At 36.1% G+C, this 23,690-nt stretch overlaps 3 protein-coding genes across 3 annotated transcripts in view; 2 read left to right on the plus strand and 1 right to left on the minus strand.

The window, feature by feature from the left end:
- Positions 1–23,690, minus strand: part of LOC134842175 (WD repeat-containing protein 62-like) — a 323,070-nt gene that overhangs the window by 104,502 nt on the left and 194,878 nt on the right. The window lies entirely within an intron of this gene.
- On the plus strand, positions 10,444–18,641 carry LOC134842468 (uncharacterized). The gene is made up of 7 exons (XM_063858820.1): positions 10,444–11,092; positions 11,237–11,518; positions 15,482–16,192; positions 16,362–16,688; positions 16,912–17,411; positions 17,844–18,025; positions 18,183–18,641. The coding sequence occupies exons 1-7, from the start codon at positions 10,450–10,452 to the stop codon at positions 18,319–18,321; spliced, it is 2,784 nt and encodes a 927-aa protein (XP_063714890.1). The 5' UTR covers positions 10,444–10,449; the 3' UTR covers positions 18,322–18,641.
- LOC134842745 (uncharacterized) lies at positions 22,341–23,296 on the plus strand. Its single transcript, XM_063859224.1, has 2 exons — positions 22,341–22,569; positions 22,885–23,296. Exons 1-2 carry the CDS (start codon positions 22,348–22,350, stop codon positions 23,161–23,163), a joined length of 501 nt encoding a protein of 166 aa, XP_063715294.1. The 5' UTR covers positions 22,341–22,347; the 3' UTR covers positions 23,164–23,296.

The raw sequence follows: 23,690 nt of genomic DNA on the forward strand, positions 1-23,690 counted from the left end.
ACTTCGTCTTCTTTAAGATGGTATATGCAGTATATTTTTTCGCACAGACCTCTGTATTTCCAGTTTCCTTTTTTTGTTCTCAGAAATCCGTTCACGTCTGATGCTCTCTTTCTGTACTCACCGCGATGTGGAATGCCAAGGATAGAAGATTTTTGGGGCGCGTAGGGATAATTCGTCTGCTAATTTTGAAATCTCGTTGGCTATGTCCTGTTCGGAGACAGAAGATGGTACGTTGCGTTCGTATAAGTCGTTACCACCAATGAAAAGTACAATTAGATCGTATTTACCCTTTTCCGGCAAGAAGTCGATCACACTGCCAATCCGAGCTCCAGGTAGAGACAAAATGTTGAAATTCGGAAAAATTAGATTCCTTACGTGAGAGTCTCCAATCAGCAGGTTTCTAGATGAAGACGTTCTGAATTGACGATAACGTCTATACATTTACACGGAGCAACCACGGCTACTCCGGAGAAACATTAACCTATTCGTGCATTGACTTCTTCGTGCATTGACTTGTTCGTGCATTGACTTCTTCGTGCATTGGCAACATCCAACGATTTTATCTATTTAATAAGTTTATCGACCATTACACTATACTTCGCACGAGTCTGAGTATAGTCTGAGCATATCAACTACATAAGTTGAACTTTCTCTAGCTCCAACCCCCGCGGACCTTCCACATCAGTCGAGGATATAGCAGGGAGTCGAGAATATAGCGGGGCCACAGTGACAACTAGATTGCGTACATTACCTCATCAACGGGAGAAAGGTACAGTCGTACCGCCTGTAACGGGCCTTAGAGGATCGGCAATCGCACGAACGTAAGCGGTTAGACTCCTTCTGTTACCCTTATCACGATCCCGGCATCACGCGAAGAGTAACATTTTGCCGGGATCGTGATAAGGGTAACAGAAGGAGTCTAACCGCTTACGTTCGTGCGATTGGCGATCCTCTAAGGCCCGTTACAGGCGGTACGACTGTACCTTTCTCCCGGTGATAAGGTAATGTACGCAATCTAGTTGTCACTGTGGCCCCGCTATATCCTTGACTCCCTGCTATATCCTCGACTGATATGGAAGGTCCGTGGGGGTTGGAGCTAGAGAAAGTTCAACTAACTCGCAAAAAGGAGCACCCTTCGGTTGCTCTGTTTTGCTCGAGAATCTGTTGAAAAGTTTTGTACTGATATTGTCGGAAGCAATTTCACAAAACGTTCTACATAATATTGATCACAGACACAAACAGTTTCTGATAGTGTTTATACTTGAAATTCAGCCTGATCAACCTCCTTGAAGTCCCTAAACCGAAGTGTTTTAATTTTTTTCAATGATTCTTGAAGAGGACTTTCAACGAAAACAAGTTCGATTTGCAGTTTTTTGAATTAACATAAGATAAAGCTTTCTTATAAAAAGAAAGATTTTATTGACATGCTTAATGTGTCTTCAATGTTGAATTAAGTCAATACATCAATTTAAAACACTATGCATATCTCCACGTGTAACCTGTAAATCAAAATGTCCAATAAACAATTAGTTTTTACCGCAACGTGAACTGTTTTTCAATGGCAACATAGTTTCTAATTGGCTCAATTGATTTCCAAAATGCAGGCCAAAAATCTAAAAGATACAAGTTTAAACAATGAGCTATAATAACAACCCATAATGCAAAAGTGAACTTTTTAATTATTGAAAATTCTTGATTAGACTTTTCTAATTTGCTTAGGAATTTTTTAGATTAGAGTTGAAAACAACAATAGTTTAATATTTCAAAATAAACTGTCGCAAAATATTCTGAATTGATTGTTGAATTTGAAAGCTTCTCTATTTAATCAATTCGTATGAGAACAAAAAATTGTTTTAAAAAAGATTCGCCAGTTTCTGCACCAAATAATAAATTAAAAATCCGCTCATTTATAATTCTAAAGAAACCTTTTCCATTCAAAAGTGTTCGTTAAAGTTCACACTGATTTTAAACTTGTGGACGAGATAAGCATATCAACTACATATGTTCAACAAAATTAACAAACACATTTTAAATATTTGTAGCTTTTATTGGATATATTTATCAACATTTTTTTTATATATTCCAGAAAGGTACCAAATTGGGTTCCTGCAATTTTAAGTCGAATTTTCAATCAACACTTCCTCCTCTGCGGTGTTTATTACTATGCAACCCATCACCAAAGCTCTCATCGTTTCGTGCCATCATGTAACCTCGTTTTTGATTTGTCAAATTTCTTACATTATCACGCGAAGAGTCCTCGTCGGTTGCCGGTCCTGTTTAATCAAGCAAGTTTTGATCAGAACAAAGACACATTTTTTTGAAAATTTCCAAAAATTTCCTAAAATTATGTATAGGTTTTAATTATGTATGTGTGAGTATATAAATATGTATAAATGCACATGTAAAGATGTGTTTGTATATTTACAATTATTAAAAACTATCTAAGTAAATTCAGTTATTGAAAACGTTAACATCCCAAATAATTTAAGCCCGTCATAACTAACTATATAACGTATTAACGAGTTTGTGGTGTGTCTAATCAGCTTGGGCTTATTTTTTAAAATTAGTTTCTGTGATGTACCCACATACTTTTACTTTGCATTTAAATGGTTGACTTCCAAGACGTCGAACGTAATGGCTACCATTAAATGCACCGCCAGTAAAATGTTAACAACCAATGAACATAAATTAAACTATTAATTGTTTGCAGTCTTATACATAACAGAAAAGAACCTAATTGTAGTTTTGCGATTTGAAATGTGAAAAATATAATTAGCGGCCAGCTCGAAAAACTAATCGAAACTTTTGCGTTTTTTCGAGTGGTTACTTTACTCAAACTATGTCATTGACAAGTAGTTCATCCTCATGTGTAGAAGTAAATAAGTAAAAGATTTTAAAAACGATGTTTTCTCTCCAGTCTTGCTTTGACTGATCGTACTTTATTAAGTTACCACATGCGCTTAGCTTACATACAATTTCAACACAAATGTTTCAGCAAAAGCATTTCAAAGTCTGAAAAAGTTCATCCACTGCAAAATCTAACACAGTAGTCAATATGTTACCTTTTTCTTCATGCCTGAACTTTAACTCATTCTGCTGCTTTAACAAAGGCCCATCTGGTCTGAGCAGCGATACATGCATTGAGAACATTAATGAGGTGACGCCCTCTTCATTGATAGTAGGTTTGAGCCAGCTAAGGATACGAAATCTTTGCATTCCATTGACATTGTCAACCATTTCAGCAACCTACAAAATGTTGAAAACTTTGGGTTCGAAACTTTTTTTTGCAATTTTCCTTCAATTCAGTTTTCCTTGATAAATTTCAATATTTTGAAGTCGCGAAATCTGTGTGTTCTAAGAACTAAACTAAAAAAACATAATAACCATTTCAAATATATTTAACTTACTCTATCCTCAATGTCCAAGGTGTTTAGGCCTGGATGACTCAAAGTGACAATCATCGTTTCGTGAGCTACGAAGTCTGTCGTTGTTTGTGTCGAGACGAGGTCAACGTCTTCTTTTGCCATTTCCTGGAACTCGTCGCAGGTAACCGTTAGTCGTAGGCATCAATGTTTTTTGAGTCGGACATCAAACACGCAAAAGAGCTCGTTCCACTTTGCGAGTCGCAAAAGGTTCCAGAGCATACTGAATCAAGTGGCACACATGACACTAGACGCAAGGTATGCGTAATGAAATTGAAGTAAGCATAGTGCGGTTTCTCTAAGTTTACCGGAGGCAACACTGCTTGAGGATCCAAAGGTTTAACCATGGGAATAATGGGATGAGAAATGGAAACAACAATGTTATCTCGAAACAATGAAAAGATCGAACTTGTGGATTCACGATTGCAACTTCGCAACCAGGTCTTATTAGATTGGAGAAGCGTAGAGTTGTCTTAGACTCGGTTGCAGTCGTACTGAACGGCAAAATCACATCTAGTTGGCCCGGTACCCCAAAAATTACAAACCGATCACATGATGGTATCTCCTTCATGGTTCCTCCCCCCGTTTTTTTTGTTAGATTGCCATGTCCTTACCTTCTGGTTCCCCTACTGCTGTGTAGTAGAACGCCACTAAGGAAGTATCTTCTGGGTTTAGGCGTCTCTAGGTCGCCAAGTTGACAAAAATTTATTTCATTGAACTGGGTTAGCAAGTCTTGCAGTGTTGCACCATCATATGGGGCAAGAAATATGACATACTTTCTTTGAAAATTTGCTTCGTTTTCAAGTTATACGAACAAAAAACCTAGCTACTATACTTTTTTAATTGTTAAAAAAAAACAAATCACTCTAAGAAATCTTGGAATGACAAGATTTGAAAAATTGATTGACAATAAATAACAGAAATTAACCATTTGAATGTTAACAAAAAAATGAACTGGCTTGGTTATTTGAGTCATGCTCTTGGTGTTTTTGCTCAAAGTTTTTTCTCTCGATAAGGGCCAAGAATAATTGGAGACATTGTATGTGATCGCATGAATCGGCCATCCACGTAACCAGATATAACAAATATCGAAATTATTAAAGAACGGCCCATTGCACAAATCAAATCGTCTTCAATAAAAATAATACACTGCTAATATGAATATTTCATTATTTAACCTTGCGAAACAATGGTTGACTTCCAAAACGTCGAAAGTAGTGGCAACCATTGGACGCACCGCATCGTTTAAAATAACTATATATATTCTATTTTCTTTCGTTGAAGTACCAGTTAAAAAATGTAACCATACAATTCGACTTCAACAATTAATTCGTTTGTAGCAAACAAACAAACAATTCTCGCATAATTTTTTTCGCTTTCTCGCATAACTGATAAACCAGTTTCGTTCTTTGTAATGTTTGTCAAAAATTACACTTCCAGATTTTCGAATAGAGTTGATATTGTTCCACGACTGTTTTTTTCTTCTTGCAAACTATAGTTTTCTAGGTGTGGCGCAGACAACATGTAACAAGTGAGGAAATGACTTAAGTTGTTCCTGAAAACTTGCAAGTAAATCAGTGTATTTTAAGCCAGGATTCTGATTCACAAAGTAGTTCATTTGCTCATAAGCCTTTTTGCGTTCTAGATTGTGTTGAAAATTCCAGAAAAAAAACCGACGGCCCACGGTTATTTTTCATAAATATAAGAGTTATGGACAAAATCTCTTGAATTGAATCTTCTTAGTTCATCTGACAAACTGAGTTCAGTCTCACTTAGGTAAAAGGTTTTGCAATCAGTGTTTCTACTGGATATTAAAACATAAAGATAACCATGCGACGTGACGGGAACTTGAAAGTGTCTCCTCAAATAAGATGTTGTTTCCATCAAACTTGGACCAGATGTGGTACTTGCTGCCTGCTTCATTGACTCAAATAACTTATAAATTCTTTTTTCATGCATATTTCGTTTTTTCAGAATTTCCATTATTGCATGAATCGTTTCGCTTTTGGGGCCGACAAAAATCAGTTGATGTAGGTGTTTTACGCAACTAATTAAAACGTAAAGTTGTGATATGAGGCACAATGCAAATTCCGTGTCGTTTGCCGAAATTACTGACGCTAGCTATGTTAAGGTATCACCCATCAGCTTATGAAATGTCAACGCGACATAATTAGCTAAAGGATACTGAATTCTACGTAAAAAATTTCCTTTATAACTGTGAACATATCCAGCAGTTTTTTTCAGTTACTTATATCCAGTTCAGGTATCAACTACTTCTTACTACCTGCTCACTGCAGCGTCAAGTGTGTCAGCAACATATATTGAATGTGCGTCTGATCTGATGCGGTCGAAATCTGCAATACAGAGTTGCCCTTGTTGTAGACCTCCCAAATTAATCGTTACCCGGAACACTGCGCGAGGATAAAATAAAATTTCGTCAAATTCGGTTGATTCCGCATTCAGAAATTTCGATGACTAATATTAAAAGGACACTTCAAAAAATTCTCGAACTTCTGGATAGTATGTAACTGTTTACTTTGCTTATGCGTCATTCGGTGAAAGTTATAATTTTTTCCGTTTTTAGTTAGTATTTTAACATTATTTGAAAATTTTTTGGAAAAAGACAGATGCGTTTATAAAAACAACATACCTGATTGGAAGCCGTTGACCAGTTGTGACTCCCTTCGTTCGAAATTTGATCACTTGATTTAATCAGTCTGGTTTGCTGACCAAATTTAGAAAACATCTCCTGAAAATGATTCTGAAGAGCTCGCCTCTCTGCTTTCCGTTTTCCGAAAACTTTCATAATCACAGAATTCTTCAAATCAGACCAACTGTCCACTAATTTACAGTTTTTGGAAACTATATCGGCAACCTCGGGAATACCATCAGGGTCTATCGGTCTTTTCTCTAATCAAGTCAACAACCGCTGTCCTATTGGGTCAACCATTCTAACGAAGTGTTGTAGAAAATGGAAGTCGAATGTGAACAGGAAACTACAGGCTTCGAAAATATTGCGTCCTGCTATATTCGGCACCTGACAACAATCGCCATTGGCTATGATCATTGTTCAACCGAAAGATTAATCATTTCCTTTTACACTCCGCAAAATTATATCAATCGCAGCAAACAGCTCAGCTTGTACTAGACTGATTTCTTCTAAAATCAGTACCTGCAGGAATTGTAAAAGCGTTCTTCTTTTGTGGTCGTAGTTCAATTTTGTTAGAGCTTCATTTGCCAACGACTCTGCATCTGTGTTTCTTAACGCAATTTTGAAAAACCGATGGATATGCTCACCTCTCAATTATTTTGATCTCCGTGATGCAAGACTTGACACAAAACAGATCAGGGAATTGCACAGAGCATGAGCCATAACTATTCCCGTCAAATGAGTCTTACCTGTTCCTGGATTACCTATAAAAACAAAATAATTCGTAGTATATCAATTGTTTACAGAATGTTAGTGTGAATTTTTGAAAAAACGTTTTAAAAATTAAATTACTGGAGCAAAAGTCCTGTGATTCATTTTCCCCAATATTAATGGAAACTTCCTTAAGTTTTATAATTTTTGAAAAAAAAAACAAAATTTGTCCGACGTAGTTATTCATTTGACTGACCTGAAATTGCTTGGTGATTTACTTTTGAACAACCAGTTCCAAATTTCTTATTAACAGCTGAAATTATTTTCTTTAAGACTTTCTCTGGTTCATCAAACGATTACTGTTGTTGACCATCACATATAACGAACTGTGGTTCCCAGTAAGTTTTCCAATCAAGAGGATTAACTTGTAAATTATTTATTCCAAGTTCACTAACTCTTTCCAGCATGTGTTCTTGACTAGATTTGATGAACTGTTCAACATGTACCATAGCCTGCGAGTGTATATCATTTATAAGAACAGTTGGAGTTGAAAAAGTATCAGCAAACGAAACGTGAAGTAAATCACGAAAAACTTTTTTTGCCACAATTGTTTTCGAACTGAATGGCAGAACCCCTCCAAGTTGATAACGGAAAACATTCAGTAAGTATAACTTAACTAATTTATTGACATCGCTTGGAGTGTAAGATGATTTGCTTTCAATTAATTTGGCATAACGATAAGAATCAATGATATTTACAGATGAGAATAAATCTATTTCGGTATGGAAACAAACAAACCTAAGAAGGAAGCCTATTAAAAAATTGTAAGCATTACGTGGAGTAATGAATTTCAACACAATCTCTGGTAACAAAAATGAATCCTCATTGTTATCAACGTAATAATTGAGGGAATCGGAGTTCATTATAGCCAGGAGACAATCTTTTCTCTAATAATCTAAATCATTCAAGAAAGCATTAACTGCTGACCTTCTCAACAAAACTTGCCTGCCCATGCAACAAATCCAAGGAATGGTTTTAGAAGTCTTGAACTCTTTTATTAACTGAGATGGTGTGTACTTGCACTTTTTGTCTATGAAAAACCGTGAATAAATTTTTATGTTAGACAACTAAAAGCTCAGGTGGTCGTAAGCTAAACGCGGACATGGTGTATAATATTTCTGACGAATTACAATGATCTTCGAGAAGATTTTTTTGATTCAAGGTAATATGACGAAACAGTGGTATATTTGGGAAGTGGTTTCTTAAGTTGCATTTGTTTAACTTATATTGAGGGTTGAAGGTTTCATTTCTGGCCGCAACAACTGTGTTCGACTGGTATGTTTTGGATATGGTTAAAAGTCATATTTGAAAAAACATACGGCTCTCCTACCAACCAAAAAATACTTTCAGTTAGTGCCACCAAATGACAACTTATGTGTTCCATGTTTCTCTTATTTTGCGTTTCCTTTTCCAAGATGAATTTCACAGATGCCAAATTTTTATTTTGTATCCCGTCGTCTTTTAATCTGAAACCCTTGCCATCCGGACCGCTTGATATCTTTCCATCAGCATGTTCTTCGGTTTTGGTTGCATATCTAGTTAAGTAATTGCATGAGAATTGACCGGTACAGTGCAGTAAGGTTGTACAAGATTCACATATTGTAAACAATTGGACGCACGTGGGAAGCAGATGTTCACCTGAAGAGGCAGCATACATCCACTTGTCGCAAACGAATGGATCTTTAACGGTAAAACCATATTCTGTTTTGTCAGCAAAACCTAATTCATGCAGAAATTCAATTGCTTCACCTGGATATTGTTGCCTAATGTTCAGTTTCCAATGATTATGTGAAGGCGGCTGTGGTGGTGTTCAGCAAACTTTTTTGCCGTCCAGGTCTTTGCGCTGTAAACATCTGTAGCCACTCTTCTCACATGAATGGGTATGAATGCGCACACATTTTTCATACATTTCGTCCATTTCGTTATATGATCTAAATGGGTTGAATGATGATTGAAACAAAATGTGGTAATGAGGCAAATTTCCTGCTTTCGTTTGGAACTCTGCTCTGCCCCAAATCTTTTTGATATTTCCTAGTATCTTCTCCTTAGAGAATCTAAGAAGATTTACGAAATATCTAACAGACCTACTCCAACATCTGACTAGCGTTACAACATGGGAAATGATAGCCTCTACGAATTTCCTCGGAACAATCTCTGTAAAAAAAATCTGAAGCATCAAGTACTGGAGCGACACCTGGATGTTTCCTTTGGTTAAACGTTTTTGTTAGAAAAAAAGTTACCATTTCGGAGCTCATTGCGGATGCAAGTTGTCTGACATTGCATTCTGTGTCGGTTGTGCTGAAACTTACTTCTTTGGAGAAAAGCCGAATTCTTTGCCATATAATTTTAATGATTGTATGCCTCTTCTGAAATTGTCGATTGTGCTGAAACTTACTTCTTTGGAGAAAAGCCGAATTTCTTTGCCATATAATTTTAATGATTGTATGCCTCTTCTGAAATACTCTTGTGTGTGCTTGCCTTTCAATTGTAAATTGACCAAGCAGTCAGTAGCAAATTGTTTGTATCGGTGCTTTACTGAGGTAAGTAAGGAAATATCAGCGAGGGGTGTACTGAAGTGTTCCAACAAGCCACCGAAACCGAATTTTCTACACCATTCATTGGAAGTGAATAAAAAGAAGGGAAGAGCATCAGGTGTTGATGAATCACGCAGTTGTTTATAAAAAATCGATGGAAACAAAAGTGCTTCCAGTTGCAATAATGACATAGAAACAATTTTTTTGAATTTTTGTCGTTTTTTTTTAGTTTTCCTTTTATGGGTTTATTAGATTTCGGCCTATGTTATATCAGCTTACAGGCTGAAAATTGTTTCATCTTACAGCAAATGACATTTTCTGAGTGATTGTGTTTTGAGGGTAAATTTTCATTAATCTTAAGTCTTCTGGATTTTTTCGATTAAAAGTGTTTGCTACAAGGTATTTTCGGCGTTATTCATTTTGATAGCTCTAGTTTTTTTCGGCATTTGGTGCGCATTTGTATTGTATTGCAAGTGGTGCGAAGCTCTGCTTCGTCTCTGTGTATATAATTGTACCATCTATAGTTATCTTGATTATAGAGCTACTTATAAGCCATGAGTCAAAACCAAATTCCGACAAAGGGCTAAAATGATGCATAAAACCAGTTTCTGTATTTTTTCAATCTAACTGAAGCTGACGAACAACAAATTTAAGAAAAACAGCTCTAAATGATGTATTGAGTGATGTTCAAAATTGAAAAAATGTAATCTAAGGACAATCCGCTGGCAATTCTACCAATAGAAAAGCCGCTATAGTAGGCAAACGATCAATAAAGTTTGTTCTACCTATAAGCTGTTTTAAAGGAACGCTATACTATAAATTTTGTATAAGGACATCTCTGAAAAAGGTCACATCTCATTGGTTTGATTATGTTGCAATAAAGTTATGTAAAAGAGTCAAAATTTTAAATTTGTATTCGTGTAGAGTTTTTGTTTAAATTTATTTCTGTTCGAAAACCAAGATGTTTCAGTACAAATCGTGGTTCAACTTGATTTTGCAGAAAGAAGATGTCGTTTGCTGATGTATTTTTTTGAAAACTTCCATAGTAAAAAAAAAAACGTTTTCAGATAGAATGGTGACCCGCTTGACAGCCGGGCGCTTCGATATCTCAATTACGATTTTCATCATTTTTCTCTGTAACTTGCTAACAACAGCCTCAATTCTAGATGACACATTGTCTACTTTGCCTCTCGAGCGTTACAGTTTGTCAATTTTGGATATAAACGATATCCAGACTTCAAAATTTGTGGACGATGCAATATCAAGTAGCTTGGAAACAGTCACAACGAAATCTCGCTCAGGACAAACGTTTGTGTGCTATCTACCTGCAACCAAGGAACTCTCGACCACTGCTAATAAATCAGAAGTGAGTAGCAAAATCAGAATCACAAACGAGGAGGTGAGTCGGAGGTTGAAAGCACTTACGGCTACGAGTAGTGATGGATCAACTCCGGCGTGTCCACAAGTGAACCAAGGCTGGTGGACCTATGAGTTCTGTTTTGGCACTCAAATCATGCAGTTCCACGCAGAGCCACGCGAGAAGAATGGACAATCAACTTCGAATGGGCCAGGGTTCGTCTCTCTGTCACTGGGTCATTTCTCACACGAGACAGTATGGGACAACCAGACGTTTGACATGAATGCCCTGAAGAAACAGAAGAATGGCCACTACCATTCACAGTATTACAATAATGGGTCCAAGTGCGAACTGACAGGTGAAATAGAATAAGGATGATAGTTGGAAATCAGAACAAATTTCACGTGTTCTTGAGTATTAGAAATGATTTTCTTTCAACTAAATTTTGAAGTAAAATATCACTGAATTGTCAGATCTAAATAATATGAAACGTTCTCTTTAGGACATGCAAGGGAGGCTCAAGTGAAGTTCTACTGTGCTCCACAGTTAAAAATTAGCATCACGGAGCCAAGCACCTGTCGCTACGTCATAGTTGTCAACACCCCCACTCTTTGTGATCTGGCAGTGTTCAAAAAGGCAGAGGAAAAAGAACAGCAATTCGAAAAGATATCATGTGTGCCACAGGTTGCTCTGGTGAATAAAAAGGAAAGAGAGAGCATTGAGGATGAAACAGCACAAAATATTGAAACGAAGGAATCGGGAGAAATGACAGAACAAGCTGCAGGTGAAGTGTTCATCGAATTTGTTTCATTTCTCACACTATGTCGTGTTTTCCAGTGTCCAGAAAAAAAATAGTTGGAAAGTTTTCACATTTATATTGAGAGGAAAATTGAACAAATTGATAGGAATAACTTGCCCACAGGACTCATCTCCCGGCGGCCTTGCGTAGGACTTATATCCTAGCGGCTTCTATTGAAAATGAAATGCAAAAGATGGATATAGGCATGTTTGTATTTTAATTACCCGTTTTATTACCCTTGCAATCGAGTACTGGACTTTTTTCCCGTAAACAACTTTGTTCACAGAACTCATTTCATATCTGTTCTCCTTCATTTTCTGACATGCTCAATTTCGTGAAAGTTTAAATGAAACTTATATAGTGCAAGTAGTAATTAGGTAAAGCCCGTTTCAGGTTGTAATTATTGTTCCAAAAATCTTCTCAATTTTTTTCTGGTTAGTGGTTTTTGTCCTAGTTTCTGTTGGTTCCTTTTCCGTTTGTTTTGAACGGCCCTTTTTTTATCTGATAGGGAGGGATTTAATTGGCTTACTTTCTAGAGCATGTGTTTTGATCCAATTTGAACAGATTTTTTGCAACAGTTTTTTATGACAACAATTTTGTTTTTGGCTCAAACAGGTTTCGATCAAAAATATGTTGACGCTAAATTGATTTGCATTTTTTAAAGGCTGTTTATGATTTTCTTTCTATACAACCATGAAGTTTTTTGTAGCTGTATCTTTTTCAACTTATCAAGTTATTTTTTCAAATATTTTTTTTTGCATTGCAAGTGTTGCGAAGCTCCACTTCACCTCTGTATTCAAAATTTGATTTTAAAGAACATAGTTCAGACTCCTCTAAAATGGGTCGCGATGATTTTTTTCCAGGAAAAGACATAACATTTGTGCAGGCTCAAATTTACTGTTTCGTTTTTTGATTTTTAAAAGTAATGAACGTAGTGAGTACTCTTATATAGATCTTGGTTTTTTAGGAAAGTCTTAAAATTTGTTCACGCTCAGTTTTGATTTTTTGCGGTTTGAATTTTAAAGTCTTTTCAAGTTCACTTAATTTTCTTTTTTAAAAGAAGGAAGGCAGACTGCATTATCAAACAGTGGAAGTGTAAAGGTCACGAAAACGTGATCTACTTCTTACTTCGAAAATGGAATTTAGTTATCAGATTTCCCAGCGAAACGTAATTTTCACTAATTGATACAGTTTTCTCAAATAGGGTACTTTTGACAGTAAAAGTGTAAATCATAAATTTTTTCTAGAAAGTCCAAGTGCTTTGAGGCCATATTTGTTTTCAAAAAACAAGTCAGTTTTATTTTGTTTCCTTGCATTCATTGCTTTTGCCAACTGTCTGGGTTTGTTTTCTTTTTAAGTTCAGCTCATTTTATTTGTTAAAAGAAAGGCAAACTCCACTATCGAACAGCGAAAAAGTAAAGGGCGCGAAACAACTTAATCGACTTGTAATTTCGAAAATGAAGTTTATTTATCAGACTTCCCAACGAAACAAACATTTACTTATTGATCCACTGTTTTCAAATTGGATTAATATCATCAAAAAGTGGCAATCAAATCGTTCTAAAAATTTAAAGAGCTTTAAGGCTATCTATTTTTTTTCTTGGAAATTCGAAATTTGAGATTTTTCAAAAAAGGTCAGTATTTGTTTTATTGTTTACTTGCGTTCATTGATTTTTTCCGACTGTCTATTGGCTATATTTTATAAGTGTCAATGAACCTAATGGTTTAGGTTGTGACGATTTTTTGCCGGAGTTCGATTTTTCGTAGTTTGACTTTTGATTCTCTTCAGTTCCTTGCTAAAGGAATTATTTATTTAAACAAAGGCAAGCTCCACTATCGAACAGCAAGAGAATAAAGGTCCATTTTTGTATAATTTTTCTTTATTTTTTTTTTTCATTGTTGCTTCATATTGCGTCTTCTGTTGAGTAACAATTAATTTTTTATGCTGACTGGCACTTCTAATTTTCCAGTATCCGTTTCTTATGCTCAGATTAGGACATCATTTTTTGGCGCAAAGGTCGTTCACCCGAATATTGCCGGCTTAGTTACTGCTTTTTAAGTTTTGTTCTAACTCTAGGTGAGGCCAATAATTGTACGCTTTGACAATATTTTAAAGATTTAATGAATGTAGTGAACCTGAACTTAAATGAACTGAACTTTAAATGGAAATGAACTGATTTTAAAAAGGAGTGAAACCGCGCGAAAAATCAAAATTGAGCCTGAACAAATTTGAGACTTTTTCCTGGAAAAACAAAAAACCACGGAGACCTATATAAGAGGATGAACTGAACTTAAAAAAATTCAATTAACGCAAGACTGAGCTTGAACAAATTTGAGACATTTTCCTGGAAAAACACAAAAAACCACCGAGACCTTTATAAGAGTATGAAGTGAACTTGAACGCAAGACAGTTCAATGAACGCAAGACCTCTTTTATAGGTCTTGGTGGTTTTTTGTGTTTTTCTAGGAAAAAGTATTAAATTTGCTGAAACTCAATTTAGATTTTTCGCGCGGTTTGACTTCTTTTTGAGTTCAGTTCATTTCCTTGGTTAAATCTCCACTATCGAACAGCGAAAGTGTACAAATCGAAAGTGTACTAATTTCGAAAATGTAATTTAATTATCAGATTTCTAAGCGAAATAAAAAGTTTACCTATTGATCCAATAGTCTCAAAATGGGTTAGTTTTATCAAAACAGCACCCATCAAAAATTGTTCGTGAAATTTAAGAGTTTTAAGGGCATATATTTTTAAAATTCAAAAGATGAAATTTTTTTTCAAAAAATCAGTCAGTTTTTTTTTTCTGTTTCCTTGCGTTCTTTACTTTTTTTCAATTGTCAGTTGGCTATGTTCTAAAATGAATTGCAAAGAAAATCTTGATTTGAAATTTTTGGTAGATGTAGGTTTGTTATTTTGACCGGCTCAATTTTTTTAGGCTGACTCGCAATGATATATTTGTAATGTATCGCAACTCGTGCCAAGCTCGGCTTTGCCTGTGTTTCAAGTTTGAGCGCAGCATATTTGCGTGTAAAATGTTGACTTAAATTAGGAGGACAAAATGAATAGAACAAATTTGAAATTTCAACATATTTTTCTCTAATTGGGTTGGCTTATGATGCAAAAAGTGCTCAGTGTTTTGACAGAATTAATATGGTGCACTTTTTTGTCAAAAAGGAAAAAAATTTTTTTTTGGTTTTTCAAAAAAACTTATTTTAACAAAACATAAATTTGAAGTTTCTCTGATTTTGATATTCCCAACGCTGTGAAGAGTGGGCACTGTGAGAGTACTCTCAGAGGTTGCAATTGTTGCCTCCAAATATGACTGCTCAATTTTTTTGTAATTTTCCAGATATGACGATTTTTGATTTTTTCAAAAGTTTTTCAGAAAACTGAAATTTAATTTTTTTTCTTCATAATTTGAAATTCCTAACCATGTAGTGGGGTTACTGAGAGTACTCTCCGGAGTTGTAATTCTTGCGTCCAAATGCGACTGCTCAATTGGTTTTAGGTTCCAGGATGTGATGTTTTTTTATGTCATTAATGAACTTAGATATAGAACATTTTTTTGGTTTTTCAAAAAATGAGTTAAATAAAATTGAAGAAAAAAATTGAAATTAATGTCGGTAATTGGGTTTTGCTGCCAAAGTGCACTCAAAGAATGCAGGACTTATTTCCTATATATGCGATTTGTTATGAGTTGTCAAAAATTCGAAGCACCGGAGGTGCGTTACACGCTAGTTTAAAGTTAAATTTTTCGTTGACTGAAAGGAGCAAAAAATTACCCATTTACATAGAATCGAATTATGCAAAATTACTGTCAAAGTACTTTTTGTCTAAATGGCAAACAAACTAGAGAAAAACTCGGTCAAGGTATTCATTTTTGTTCTTTTTTCGGTTAAATTAATTCAGCACTAATATCAATCACGTATAGTCTTTCATTTCCTGTTTAGGCAGCGAAACTAGCATGCCTCAGAGATTGAAGAACACGCAAGTAACTAGAGAATTGGATCACGAAAGCGTAACTGCTACGTTGAAATCTGAAGAAACGGAACCATTGGTAACACAACCTAAAGAGATGGATATAGGGAAGATGATCAATACGGAAGAAGTACAAAGGGGATTAGCTAAATCGAGAATAGTTCTAGACCCAAATGCCGAAGAGAGAGAACACATTCAAGATATGCTCGAAGGAAATCTTTTCAAAAACGACCCAGAGTTGAAAGCCTTGCGCGAGGGAAGTCTTTTTGACGAAATTGGAGGCATGGGAAAGGGCTTAGAAGAGTCTAAAATAAATATGAAAGCAGATCAAGCTTCCAGCAGAAAAGACGTTGCAAAAGACATAACAGACGCTAAGAGTTCTGAAGATCAAACTGCTTTTGAGAAAGACAGAAAACACGAAGAATTTAAGCGAATGAAAGAACTGGAGTTAGAAGGTCAGAATATATTGATAGAATTGAAGAAAGTACGGATTATGACAGAGCTGTATGAGGAGAAAGTAAAGGCTGCAGGACAGGAGTTGGAAAGGAGGTTGGAGTCCCAGGAGACGCCACCTGAGTTCCTGACTTCTGCTGTACTGGCTGTCAAACTGGCTCAACGTGGAATTGAAGTGTTCAAGAAAACAGATTATGTGAGGGATTTTGAAGATGCTCTCATTCGAGATAGTACGTTGTTTTTGTATTAAATGATTTTGCGTTACAGTCAAATTGTACCAAATTTGAAGAAGAATTACTTTTTCCTTGTTCTTTTCCTAATAATTAGTCAAAATTGATCAAAATTAATTTAAGTTTTTTCTTATAGTATGTAGAACATCCAAGTGTTTTGTGCGTATAGAAATGAGAGGCGAAGTGGGAAAATCACTAGACTTGGGCAGACATGGAATCACAGCAATCACTTTCCACTACGAGGAGCTGCAGGACTACCTTCTGTCATTCCAGAGACTGATTTCAATGGTCGACATTCACGCCAGCATCCTGCCTCCCAACGCCGAAATTGACCAAATGAGTTTCGAAGAACTCAAAGCTGCCTTTGACAAGTTGACTTTTAGTTTTGAACTGGAGATCTCCAAGGAGCATCCAGTGGCTCAACTGATTAAACAGTATGAAGGGTTGAAAGTACAGGTTGCAGACGGGACTAAAGACAACGTGGATATATCGAAAGGTTGGCAGAAATGTAAATGGTTCACTCACGAATTGACTGTTTGTAGTTGCTTGATTGGAGTAGAAAAACGTGAAAAGAGATTATTTGCTGGTTGATGAAGTGAAACAGCTCTTAACGTACGTTCTGAGCAGACTTTATGGAAGAATATTCTGTTCGGTTTTAAATCATATCACTGCAAACATTGTGTTTATCCTAGGTATTAAAGGGTTTTGCCTGTTTTTAGAAATAATTGTAAAAGCATTGAGGGTTGCGATGAAGCAATCGAAAGCCTTCTTCACCGAGCTTGCAGAAGCGAAGCTGCTGAAAATCCAAAATCTGCAAAACTATCAAAATATGAAATCAAATGACCCTCTAGGGCAAAGCTCTCTTGGATTGGACTCCATGACTAAGCTGAAGAATTTGAAGCTCAAAAATAAAGGCAATGGAATGTGGAAAAGGTGGGATGAAACGACTCCTAAGTTGTCATCTTTGGAACAATACAAAAATGTGATGCTTGGAAGAGGTGGTAAATCAGGAACTGTGACGAAGAGAGTTTTCCACAATGTGAAAGGGACGGGGTCCGCCAAGACATTCCTGAAGGTGAAGCTGACACAGCTGTCGAAGGTTGTTGAGATGGATGATGACAACATTGAGTTGCCCACTGATGAGTTGTCGATTGAGCTGGACACTGACGAGCTGATGGGGGGAGACACGGTCGCAGGGGCAGACGTTCAGGACATGGAGGTATGAAGATCTTAGTCTAATGGATGTCTAAACAACAAGTTCTCAATTCTACTAGTAAAAACTAAAAAAAAAACTGATTTGACCAGAAAAAAAACAACATATTTGAAAACAATGAATTGAATTTATGTTAAATTTTGTACAGGGAGCCATCATGAAAGTGAGTCATATTCTTTCGGCCTGTGTGCGATGTTTCTAAATAAAGAGATCCTAGTTTGAAGGTAAATAGGGGTTTCTTAACTACCCCCATTTCAAAATGCTCTATTCGTCTCTTGGTACCAAATCTCCATATACTTAGCCATTGATTTAATTCTCCGCATGGGGTGGTTATTTTTTTACCAGATACGATCCGGGGGGGGGGGGGGGGGGTGGGAGGGAGGTGATCTAGTGAAGAGTAAACTGAAAACAGTCGCCTGATTTTTGAAATGTTTCCAGGTGCATCTGTTGGCTGTGGGCTCGAGTGAGGAATACAAAAACCTGATGCAGGATCCGGAGCAGCTGATATCCATCATCAAGAATGCCCTGAAGAGTGGACAGACGATGATGGTGGAGGGGGATCCCATGACGTCCAGAAACGCTATCCAAACCCAGATGGAACACTCGAATCTAGCGAACAGGCAATTTGTGATTTTTTGCATTATTCGTTAAAGAAACGAATTCAAGAAAGATGTGTGAATCGATTTGGATAACGTATTTGGTACCAAGTCGTTCGAAGTAACTTGTACATTTCTTGTCTGGTTGAAGATTTGTTGAATTAGTTTCGAGTTTGTTTAGGTATTGGGATCCAACGCAGCGATCAACGAGCGCAAGTGGTCCACTTTTTCCGGCTGCCAAAACTTCGAGTCAGTCGTCATCCGAACAAGAGAATGATAATTCTAGAAGTGAATATTCGAGAAATTACCACTTAGTCTAACTTCGAAGCTTATTTTCAGTACCAGAGACAGTTAACCAATGACTAAGTCGTGCCGCTAAGAAACGAAGGGACCAAGTTTGCTTCAGCTTGTTAAATGAATTTACATATCTGATTCCAGTTTGATCTGATCTAAATTTACTCTGCTGGGTTGCGGATATAGACTTATAGTTAAATTAAATACGAATTTAGATGAAAACTTTCGCGCAATGCGCGCAGCTACCAATTTCTGCTAATTTAATATGATTTGGGTGTTTACTGTGTGTATCATCCCTTACAGATATTTTATTTGTTGTTGATAGAAATTCATTGTTTGTATTCTTTTTTTAAACGAAAAAAGCATCCATATATTTGAAAATCCACTATTAAATTTATTTGGGAGTTTGCATGTAGGTGTTCATGTACATGTAACTTTTGCGCTGGGGGCTTTTGACTCAGGGCCTTTTGTCGCTCAGCCGAAAAATTGAATACGAGTTTTTATTGTATCCTTTTTTTTCTAAAAGTTACAGATTTTGCTCGTCCCAATATCACTTGAGGAACTGATTCTTAAGGAAAACGCTTGTGTTGTACTACGAGGTTACTTGTTGCAATCCAACTCGCATAAAACGTAGCTGGGTGTAGACAACCGTGCAAGTAGACAGGTCAGTGAAAAGAACAATAATGTAGTAGCCAATGGGAATTAAAATGCTAGCAAGGATATCCGGTTGCTGTGCAAGTTGTACAAAATGTTCCGACCATACTCATAAAAATACCTAGAAGGCTTTTTCATGTTTTTTTTTCTTCAAATTAGTGTTGGTTTTTATGAGTCGTGTGATAAAAGGATCTGAACAAATTATAGAAATTAGGCATGTTCAACAGTCTCAGTAGAAAGGCAAATCGGTCAACGGTTTTTGTCGAAAAGTGACTAGAATAATTTAAAAAAAAATTTTTGCCGAAAATTTTTTGAATTATTTATTCTCAAGATAACACTAAGAAAAGAAACCCTTCGAAAAATAAATTTACTGGAGTTAATCTAAAGTCTCGTAGCTTATCCTTCTATAATAAGCCTTCTATAACAAGCTTTGATATGATACAGCACTTCACCTATTACGATGATTGTTTGCGGTAATTGGTTTTGGATGAACATCAAAATAGCCTGCTCGCTCACCTTATTAGCTCGAAATTGGACCAAAAATCAAAAATTGCTAAGGATTTTTTCTCAACACTGGGGAATATTTTCTCAACATTCTAATGTCGTGCAAATCACGACTGAAAGGGCTGATCCATCACTCGAACCATTTCGATGATTATTTGTGGTATACTTGATTTTGCGGGAAAAAAACTAAAACACATCCGATTACAAAAGTCCTCCCCCTTTTTTTAATGATTGCAACAAAAACGAAGTATCATTTCATACACTATTTAAAGTGGTCATAATGCATTGAAACTTCCAACGATCAAGACACTAATAACGCTGAGCATATTTTATCTTCGTGTTGTACATCGTAACATATACGTAAAACAACTATGGCAATATACAAAATTCAAGGGTATATAAAAGATAATATTAGGCAGATTGCGGTGGTTAGTGTTTGGATCAAGTCATTACAGGTCGGAGTGAGGCTGGTCACTATTTCTGCTTGATCTCATAATCACTAAATTTTGCGTATTTACACATGCGGAGCGTAGTGGGATAATACGATGCATTTTTTTCCTAGCCTACCTAGCAAATAAAAGTGCTCATATGGTGGCTCTTCTGCTATAATCGCAATCTGTAGCGTTGGAAATTTCATAGCAACTGTTCTCTGTAATATTGGTGGCTAGTATTTGCCGTTAGTCAAGCGTTCGTGGCTCAGGTAAGTACGTGAGATTCCTAAGCTACTTATCGTAGGTTCAACGCCGCAAATAGCTCGTTTTATTTATATTTCGGGAATTTCTGCTGCATTGCATTGGCAATTTATTAGCATCTATAGCTGCATCATTGCTGGCTCGTTGTAGATAATTTTCAATGGTGCAGACGCGAGAACGTGAGACTCCAAATGTCTAAGTCACAGGCTTCCTTCTTTTTTTATTTAACTTTTTAAGATGCTTTGTGTCGTTTTATTGCTTGAGTTTGCGGAGCGCAACTTGGCCTGTGTCAGATATTAATTGCCCTCTTAATTTCTTTTCGCGTCCGGATTTTTTTTCTGTTTTGTCGACTTAAAATTGAGTATTTTATTTGTCTCAATTTTATTTGATTTTTAGTTTTGAAAGCTTATTTTAGTATTTTGTATTTTCTTCGATTTTAAACTCGCCTTGTCTCTGAATTTTATTCATCGCAGTGGTCTTATTTTATTGCTTATGTAAACTATTTGATACCCCCAAAACCTCCCCCCCCCCCCATCTGTAGTGTCCTAGGCCAAGCTACTGCCCTAGAAAAATCACTGCTAAAAACATAGGTTGATTTCTGAAGTGTCTATGGAGTTTCTAATGGAAAAACAAAACTAATTCGGTTTAGGTTCTACCTCGAGAGGGGTCCCTCAAAATAACCAGATCGTTTGAGGAAATTACTTCAAGTTGATTAGTAGGAAGGTGACTATTCAGCCCCAGTTTTTTTTTTTTAAATTAAATTTGTGTTTATTTTGCGAGTCTTGTGTGAAAATCCCACTCTTTAACGGTTAATACATTAACCAAGTTGATGATTTCGAAATCATAAATTAAGTTGAAACAAGAAATTTGCATCCTATAAACTGTTAAATTATTGCAATTCGATATCAGAAAATCATTGTTTTTCGTGAATTAATTTAATTGCATAGATGATGTACAATTTGGATTTCAATTATCAAATGCAAAATTAGTGTAATTGTCTGCATGTAAGTTTTCAAGTGTCAATAAACTAAAAGAAGACTTAATTAGATCATCTGTTTTTTTTCAGGTAAAGTAAGTTAGTTATTCACACTTGATATTTTTTTTCGCATGTTGACTGTTGATTTTTTTAAATTTCACTTGGAATTCTTTTGCTGAATGGAACGCATTTTACGCTCTGCTATAACAAAATGATCAATAGAGCGTAAAAATTAATATTGATGACATGGTTTTTGTTCCGACCACCCTCTTGTAGAGGGGAAGGCATTTTGATTAGCTCGTTTCTTTCGCCCGATTTTGACGACCTCAAACAAATCTCGTAGGAGGACAAGTGTGGTATCAGTTAAAACCGTTATTGAATTTGTTATGATTTGGATTCCAAAAAAGCTGTCTCACTTTCGAAAAAAAACAAGTCTGAACAATTCGGATTCCATAGGGCATTGCAACAGGGTGCCTCATTTTTACTCGTAAATAAGTTTGCCCGTTTGTTCAATTCAATTTTTGATGATCTTAAATCTTCTAAATTCATTATTGAACGGCTTCGAAAGTTTCGGCTGATATTATATCGTTTTGTGAGCTCAAATTGCGTCTTATGAGCTAATAATTTTCTTGAGTGTGTGTGTGTGTTTTGAGCGAGTGGGCTTCAATTTTTTTTGAATTTTAAGTTTTTTTTGTTAATGAAAATTTTTCTTTTTCGGCTTTATGGGTGTCTGCTCAAGTATTGTCGGCTTCGTGAACGCTTCGTAAATCTTTGTTGCAATGCTAATATAATACTCAATTGTCGTAGTTGAATTTTTTTCGAATTGATTTTAATTCATGACAAATTGAGCCAAACGTGAAAATTATGAGAGATCTAGTTTTTTAATTTTTTTTGTGGCTGCGGTTTTCGTTTCATTTTGCAAGCTATGTTTGTTTTGTGTCGCAAGTGGTGCAAAGCTTTGCTTGGCCTCGTTGTGTTCAAATTTACTTTTAATGAGTTGATGGATAATACATCACTGTGTAAACTTGGCAGACTAGAAAAAAAATCCTTCTGGGTCTTTAGTTCAGTTTCTTAAGTGCTGTTTCCCATTGAGTTCTAACTTTATTGACAATTTTTGAAGTTAACGACTTTTGAATACCTTAGATTCGCAATCAAATGAGGATTTTCTTAACGTCATGCATTTTTGGAACGAAGCGTTTGAAGGAACTATTTGAATCTATCCAAAGATGGGTAGATTAGATGAAAAGCCTAGTTTTGTAAAAACAGTAAATGTGTTTCTTATTCAGATTTGTGTTGTGATGGAATTGAGACGTCGAATGAGGCGGAGAAGGGCGATGGGAATGAAGACTATGAGGTGGCTGAAGATGCGAACCACGAGGAGTCGACTGGTGAAAAGCACCACCTCTTATCAGGAAGAATTGGCCCTCAATCGACAACTTGCGAAGGAGGTAAGAGCCGAAAACCTTTTCGGAGCAAAAAAAAACGTTTTCTATGCTTCAGACAATTGTCGAGTAGTGTGATATATCATTGACAGCGAATGAGAATCCATATGATTGCTTTATTATTATTGCTTACATGAGCTCCAAAAGTTAACGGCTATTTCTATTGAGTTTTTTTACTGTAACTTTTTCATCAATTATGGAATGGTTTTTAATAGAGTATCCACTCTGAATTTGATAGAATGAGTCACCTTGTTCAGCAATGACTAACGAATGAACATCAATCAATGAACTGAGCAAATCATTGTAGCCAATGTTTTTCAGCTGAACGAGGAGAAAGAACGAGAGGCTCTGCTTGTGGCTCAAATTAGTCAGCTAGAGTTAGAAAAGGCAGCAATTCTCATGCGAAGCTATTCGGACTTCCAGAACGAAAGTGCAATTGAAGAAACAGCTGACCACAGCCAGATCCAAGCCGAGGAATCGGAAGATGCCATTAGGTGCCACCAACTTAGAGAGCAAGTCTTGAATATAAAAGCTATCGCCGAAGAATGTTTGAAACTTTTAGACAAAACTGACCATGACGGGTCATCAAAAACTGAATAATTGCGCCAAATGATCTTTTAAGATTGGTTTTTGTTTTTAGTTTAAACAAAATTTTAATTTTGTTTAATTTGTATTAGTTAAGACGCTTTGAAATGATTGTTTCTTCAATTTTTGAAGTAGTTCTGTGTTTAAAAAGGTGTCTGTAAATAAGTATGGAATTTTTTTCAGAAGTTTGACGAAATAGCCTCTAAGCAATTAAAATAGAAATTTGTTCACATATAACAGCGAATTGGAAAAAGATCTCTATTTTTCTTAAATCTCAGTCAAGGCGGAATTGTCTGAGAGGTAATTATTTTGAAAGGAGAGGGCGCGCAAAAAACGCGCTTTTTTGGTCAAAATTTGTCAAATGTGTAAAAACAGCAATTTTTGCCTGCGATGCAGAAATTTTTTCCACAAAAGATGTCTTCATACTGGTTTGACGAAAATTTCGAAATCAAATTTGGCCGGGTTCTACTCACCGACGAAATCTGGAAACGTTCGCGATAGTCTCGAAAATAATTGCAAGTCTCAAATAGTAAAAAAGGGGT

The sequence above is a fragment of the Symsagittifera roscoffensis genome, chromosome 3, assembly GCF_963678635.1.
Source record: "Symsagittifera roscoffensis chromosome 3, txSymRosc1.1, whole genome shotgun sequence".
Taxonomy (NCBI): domain Eukaryota; kingdom Metazoa; phylum Xenacoelomorpha; order Acoela; family Convolutidae; genus Symsagittifera; species Symsagittifera roscoffensis.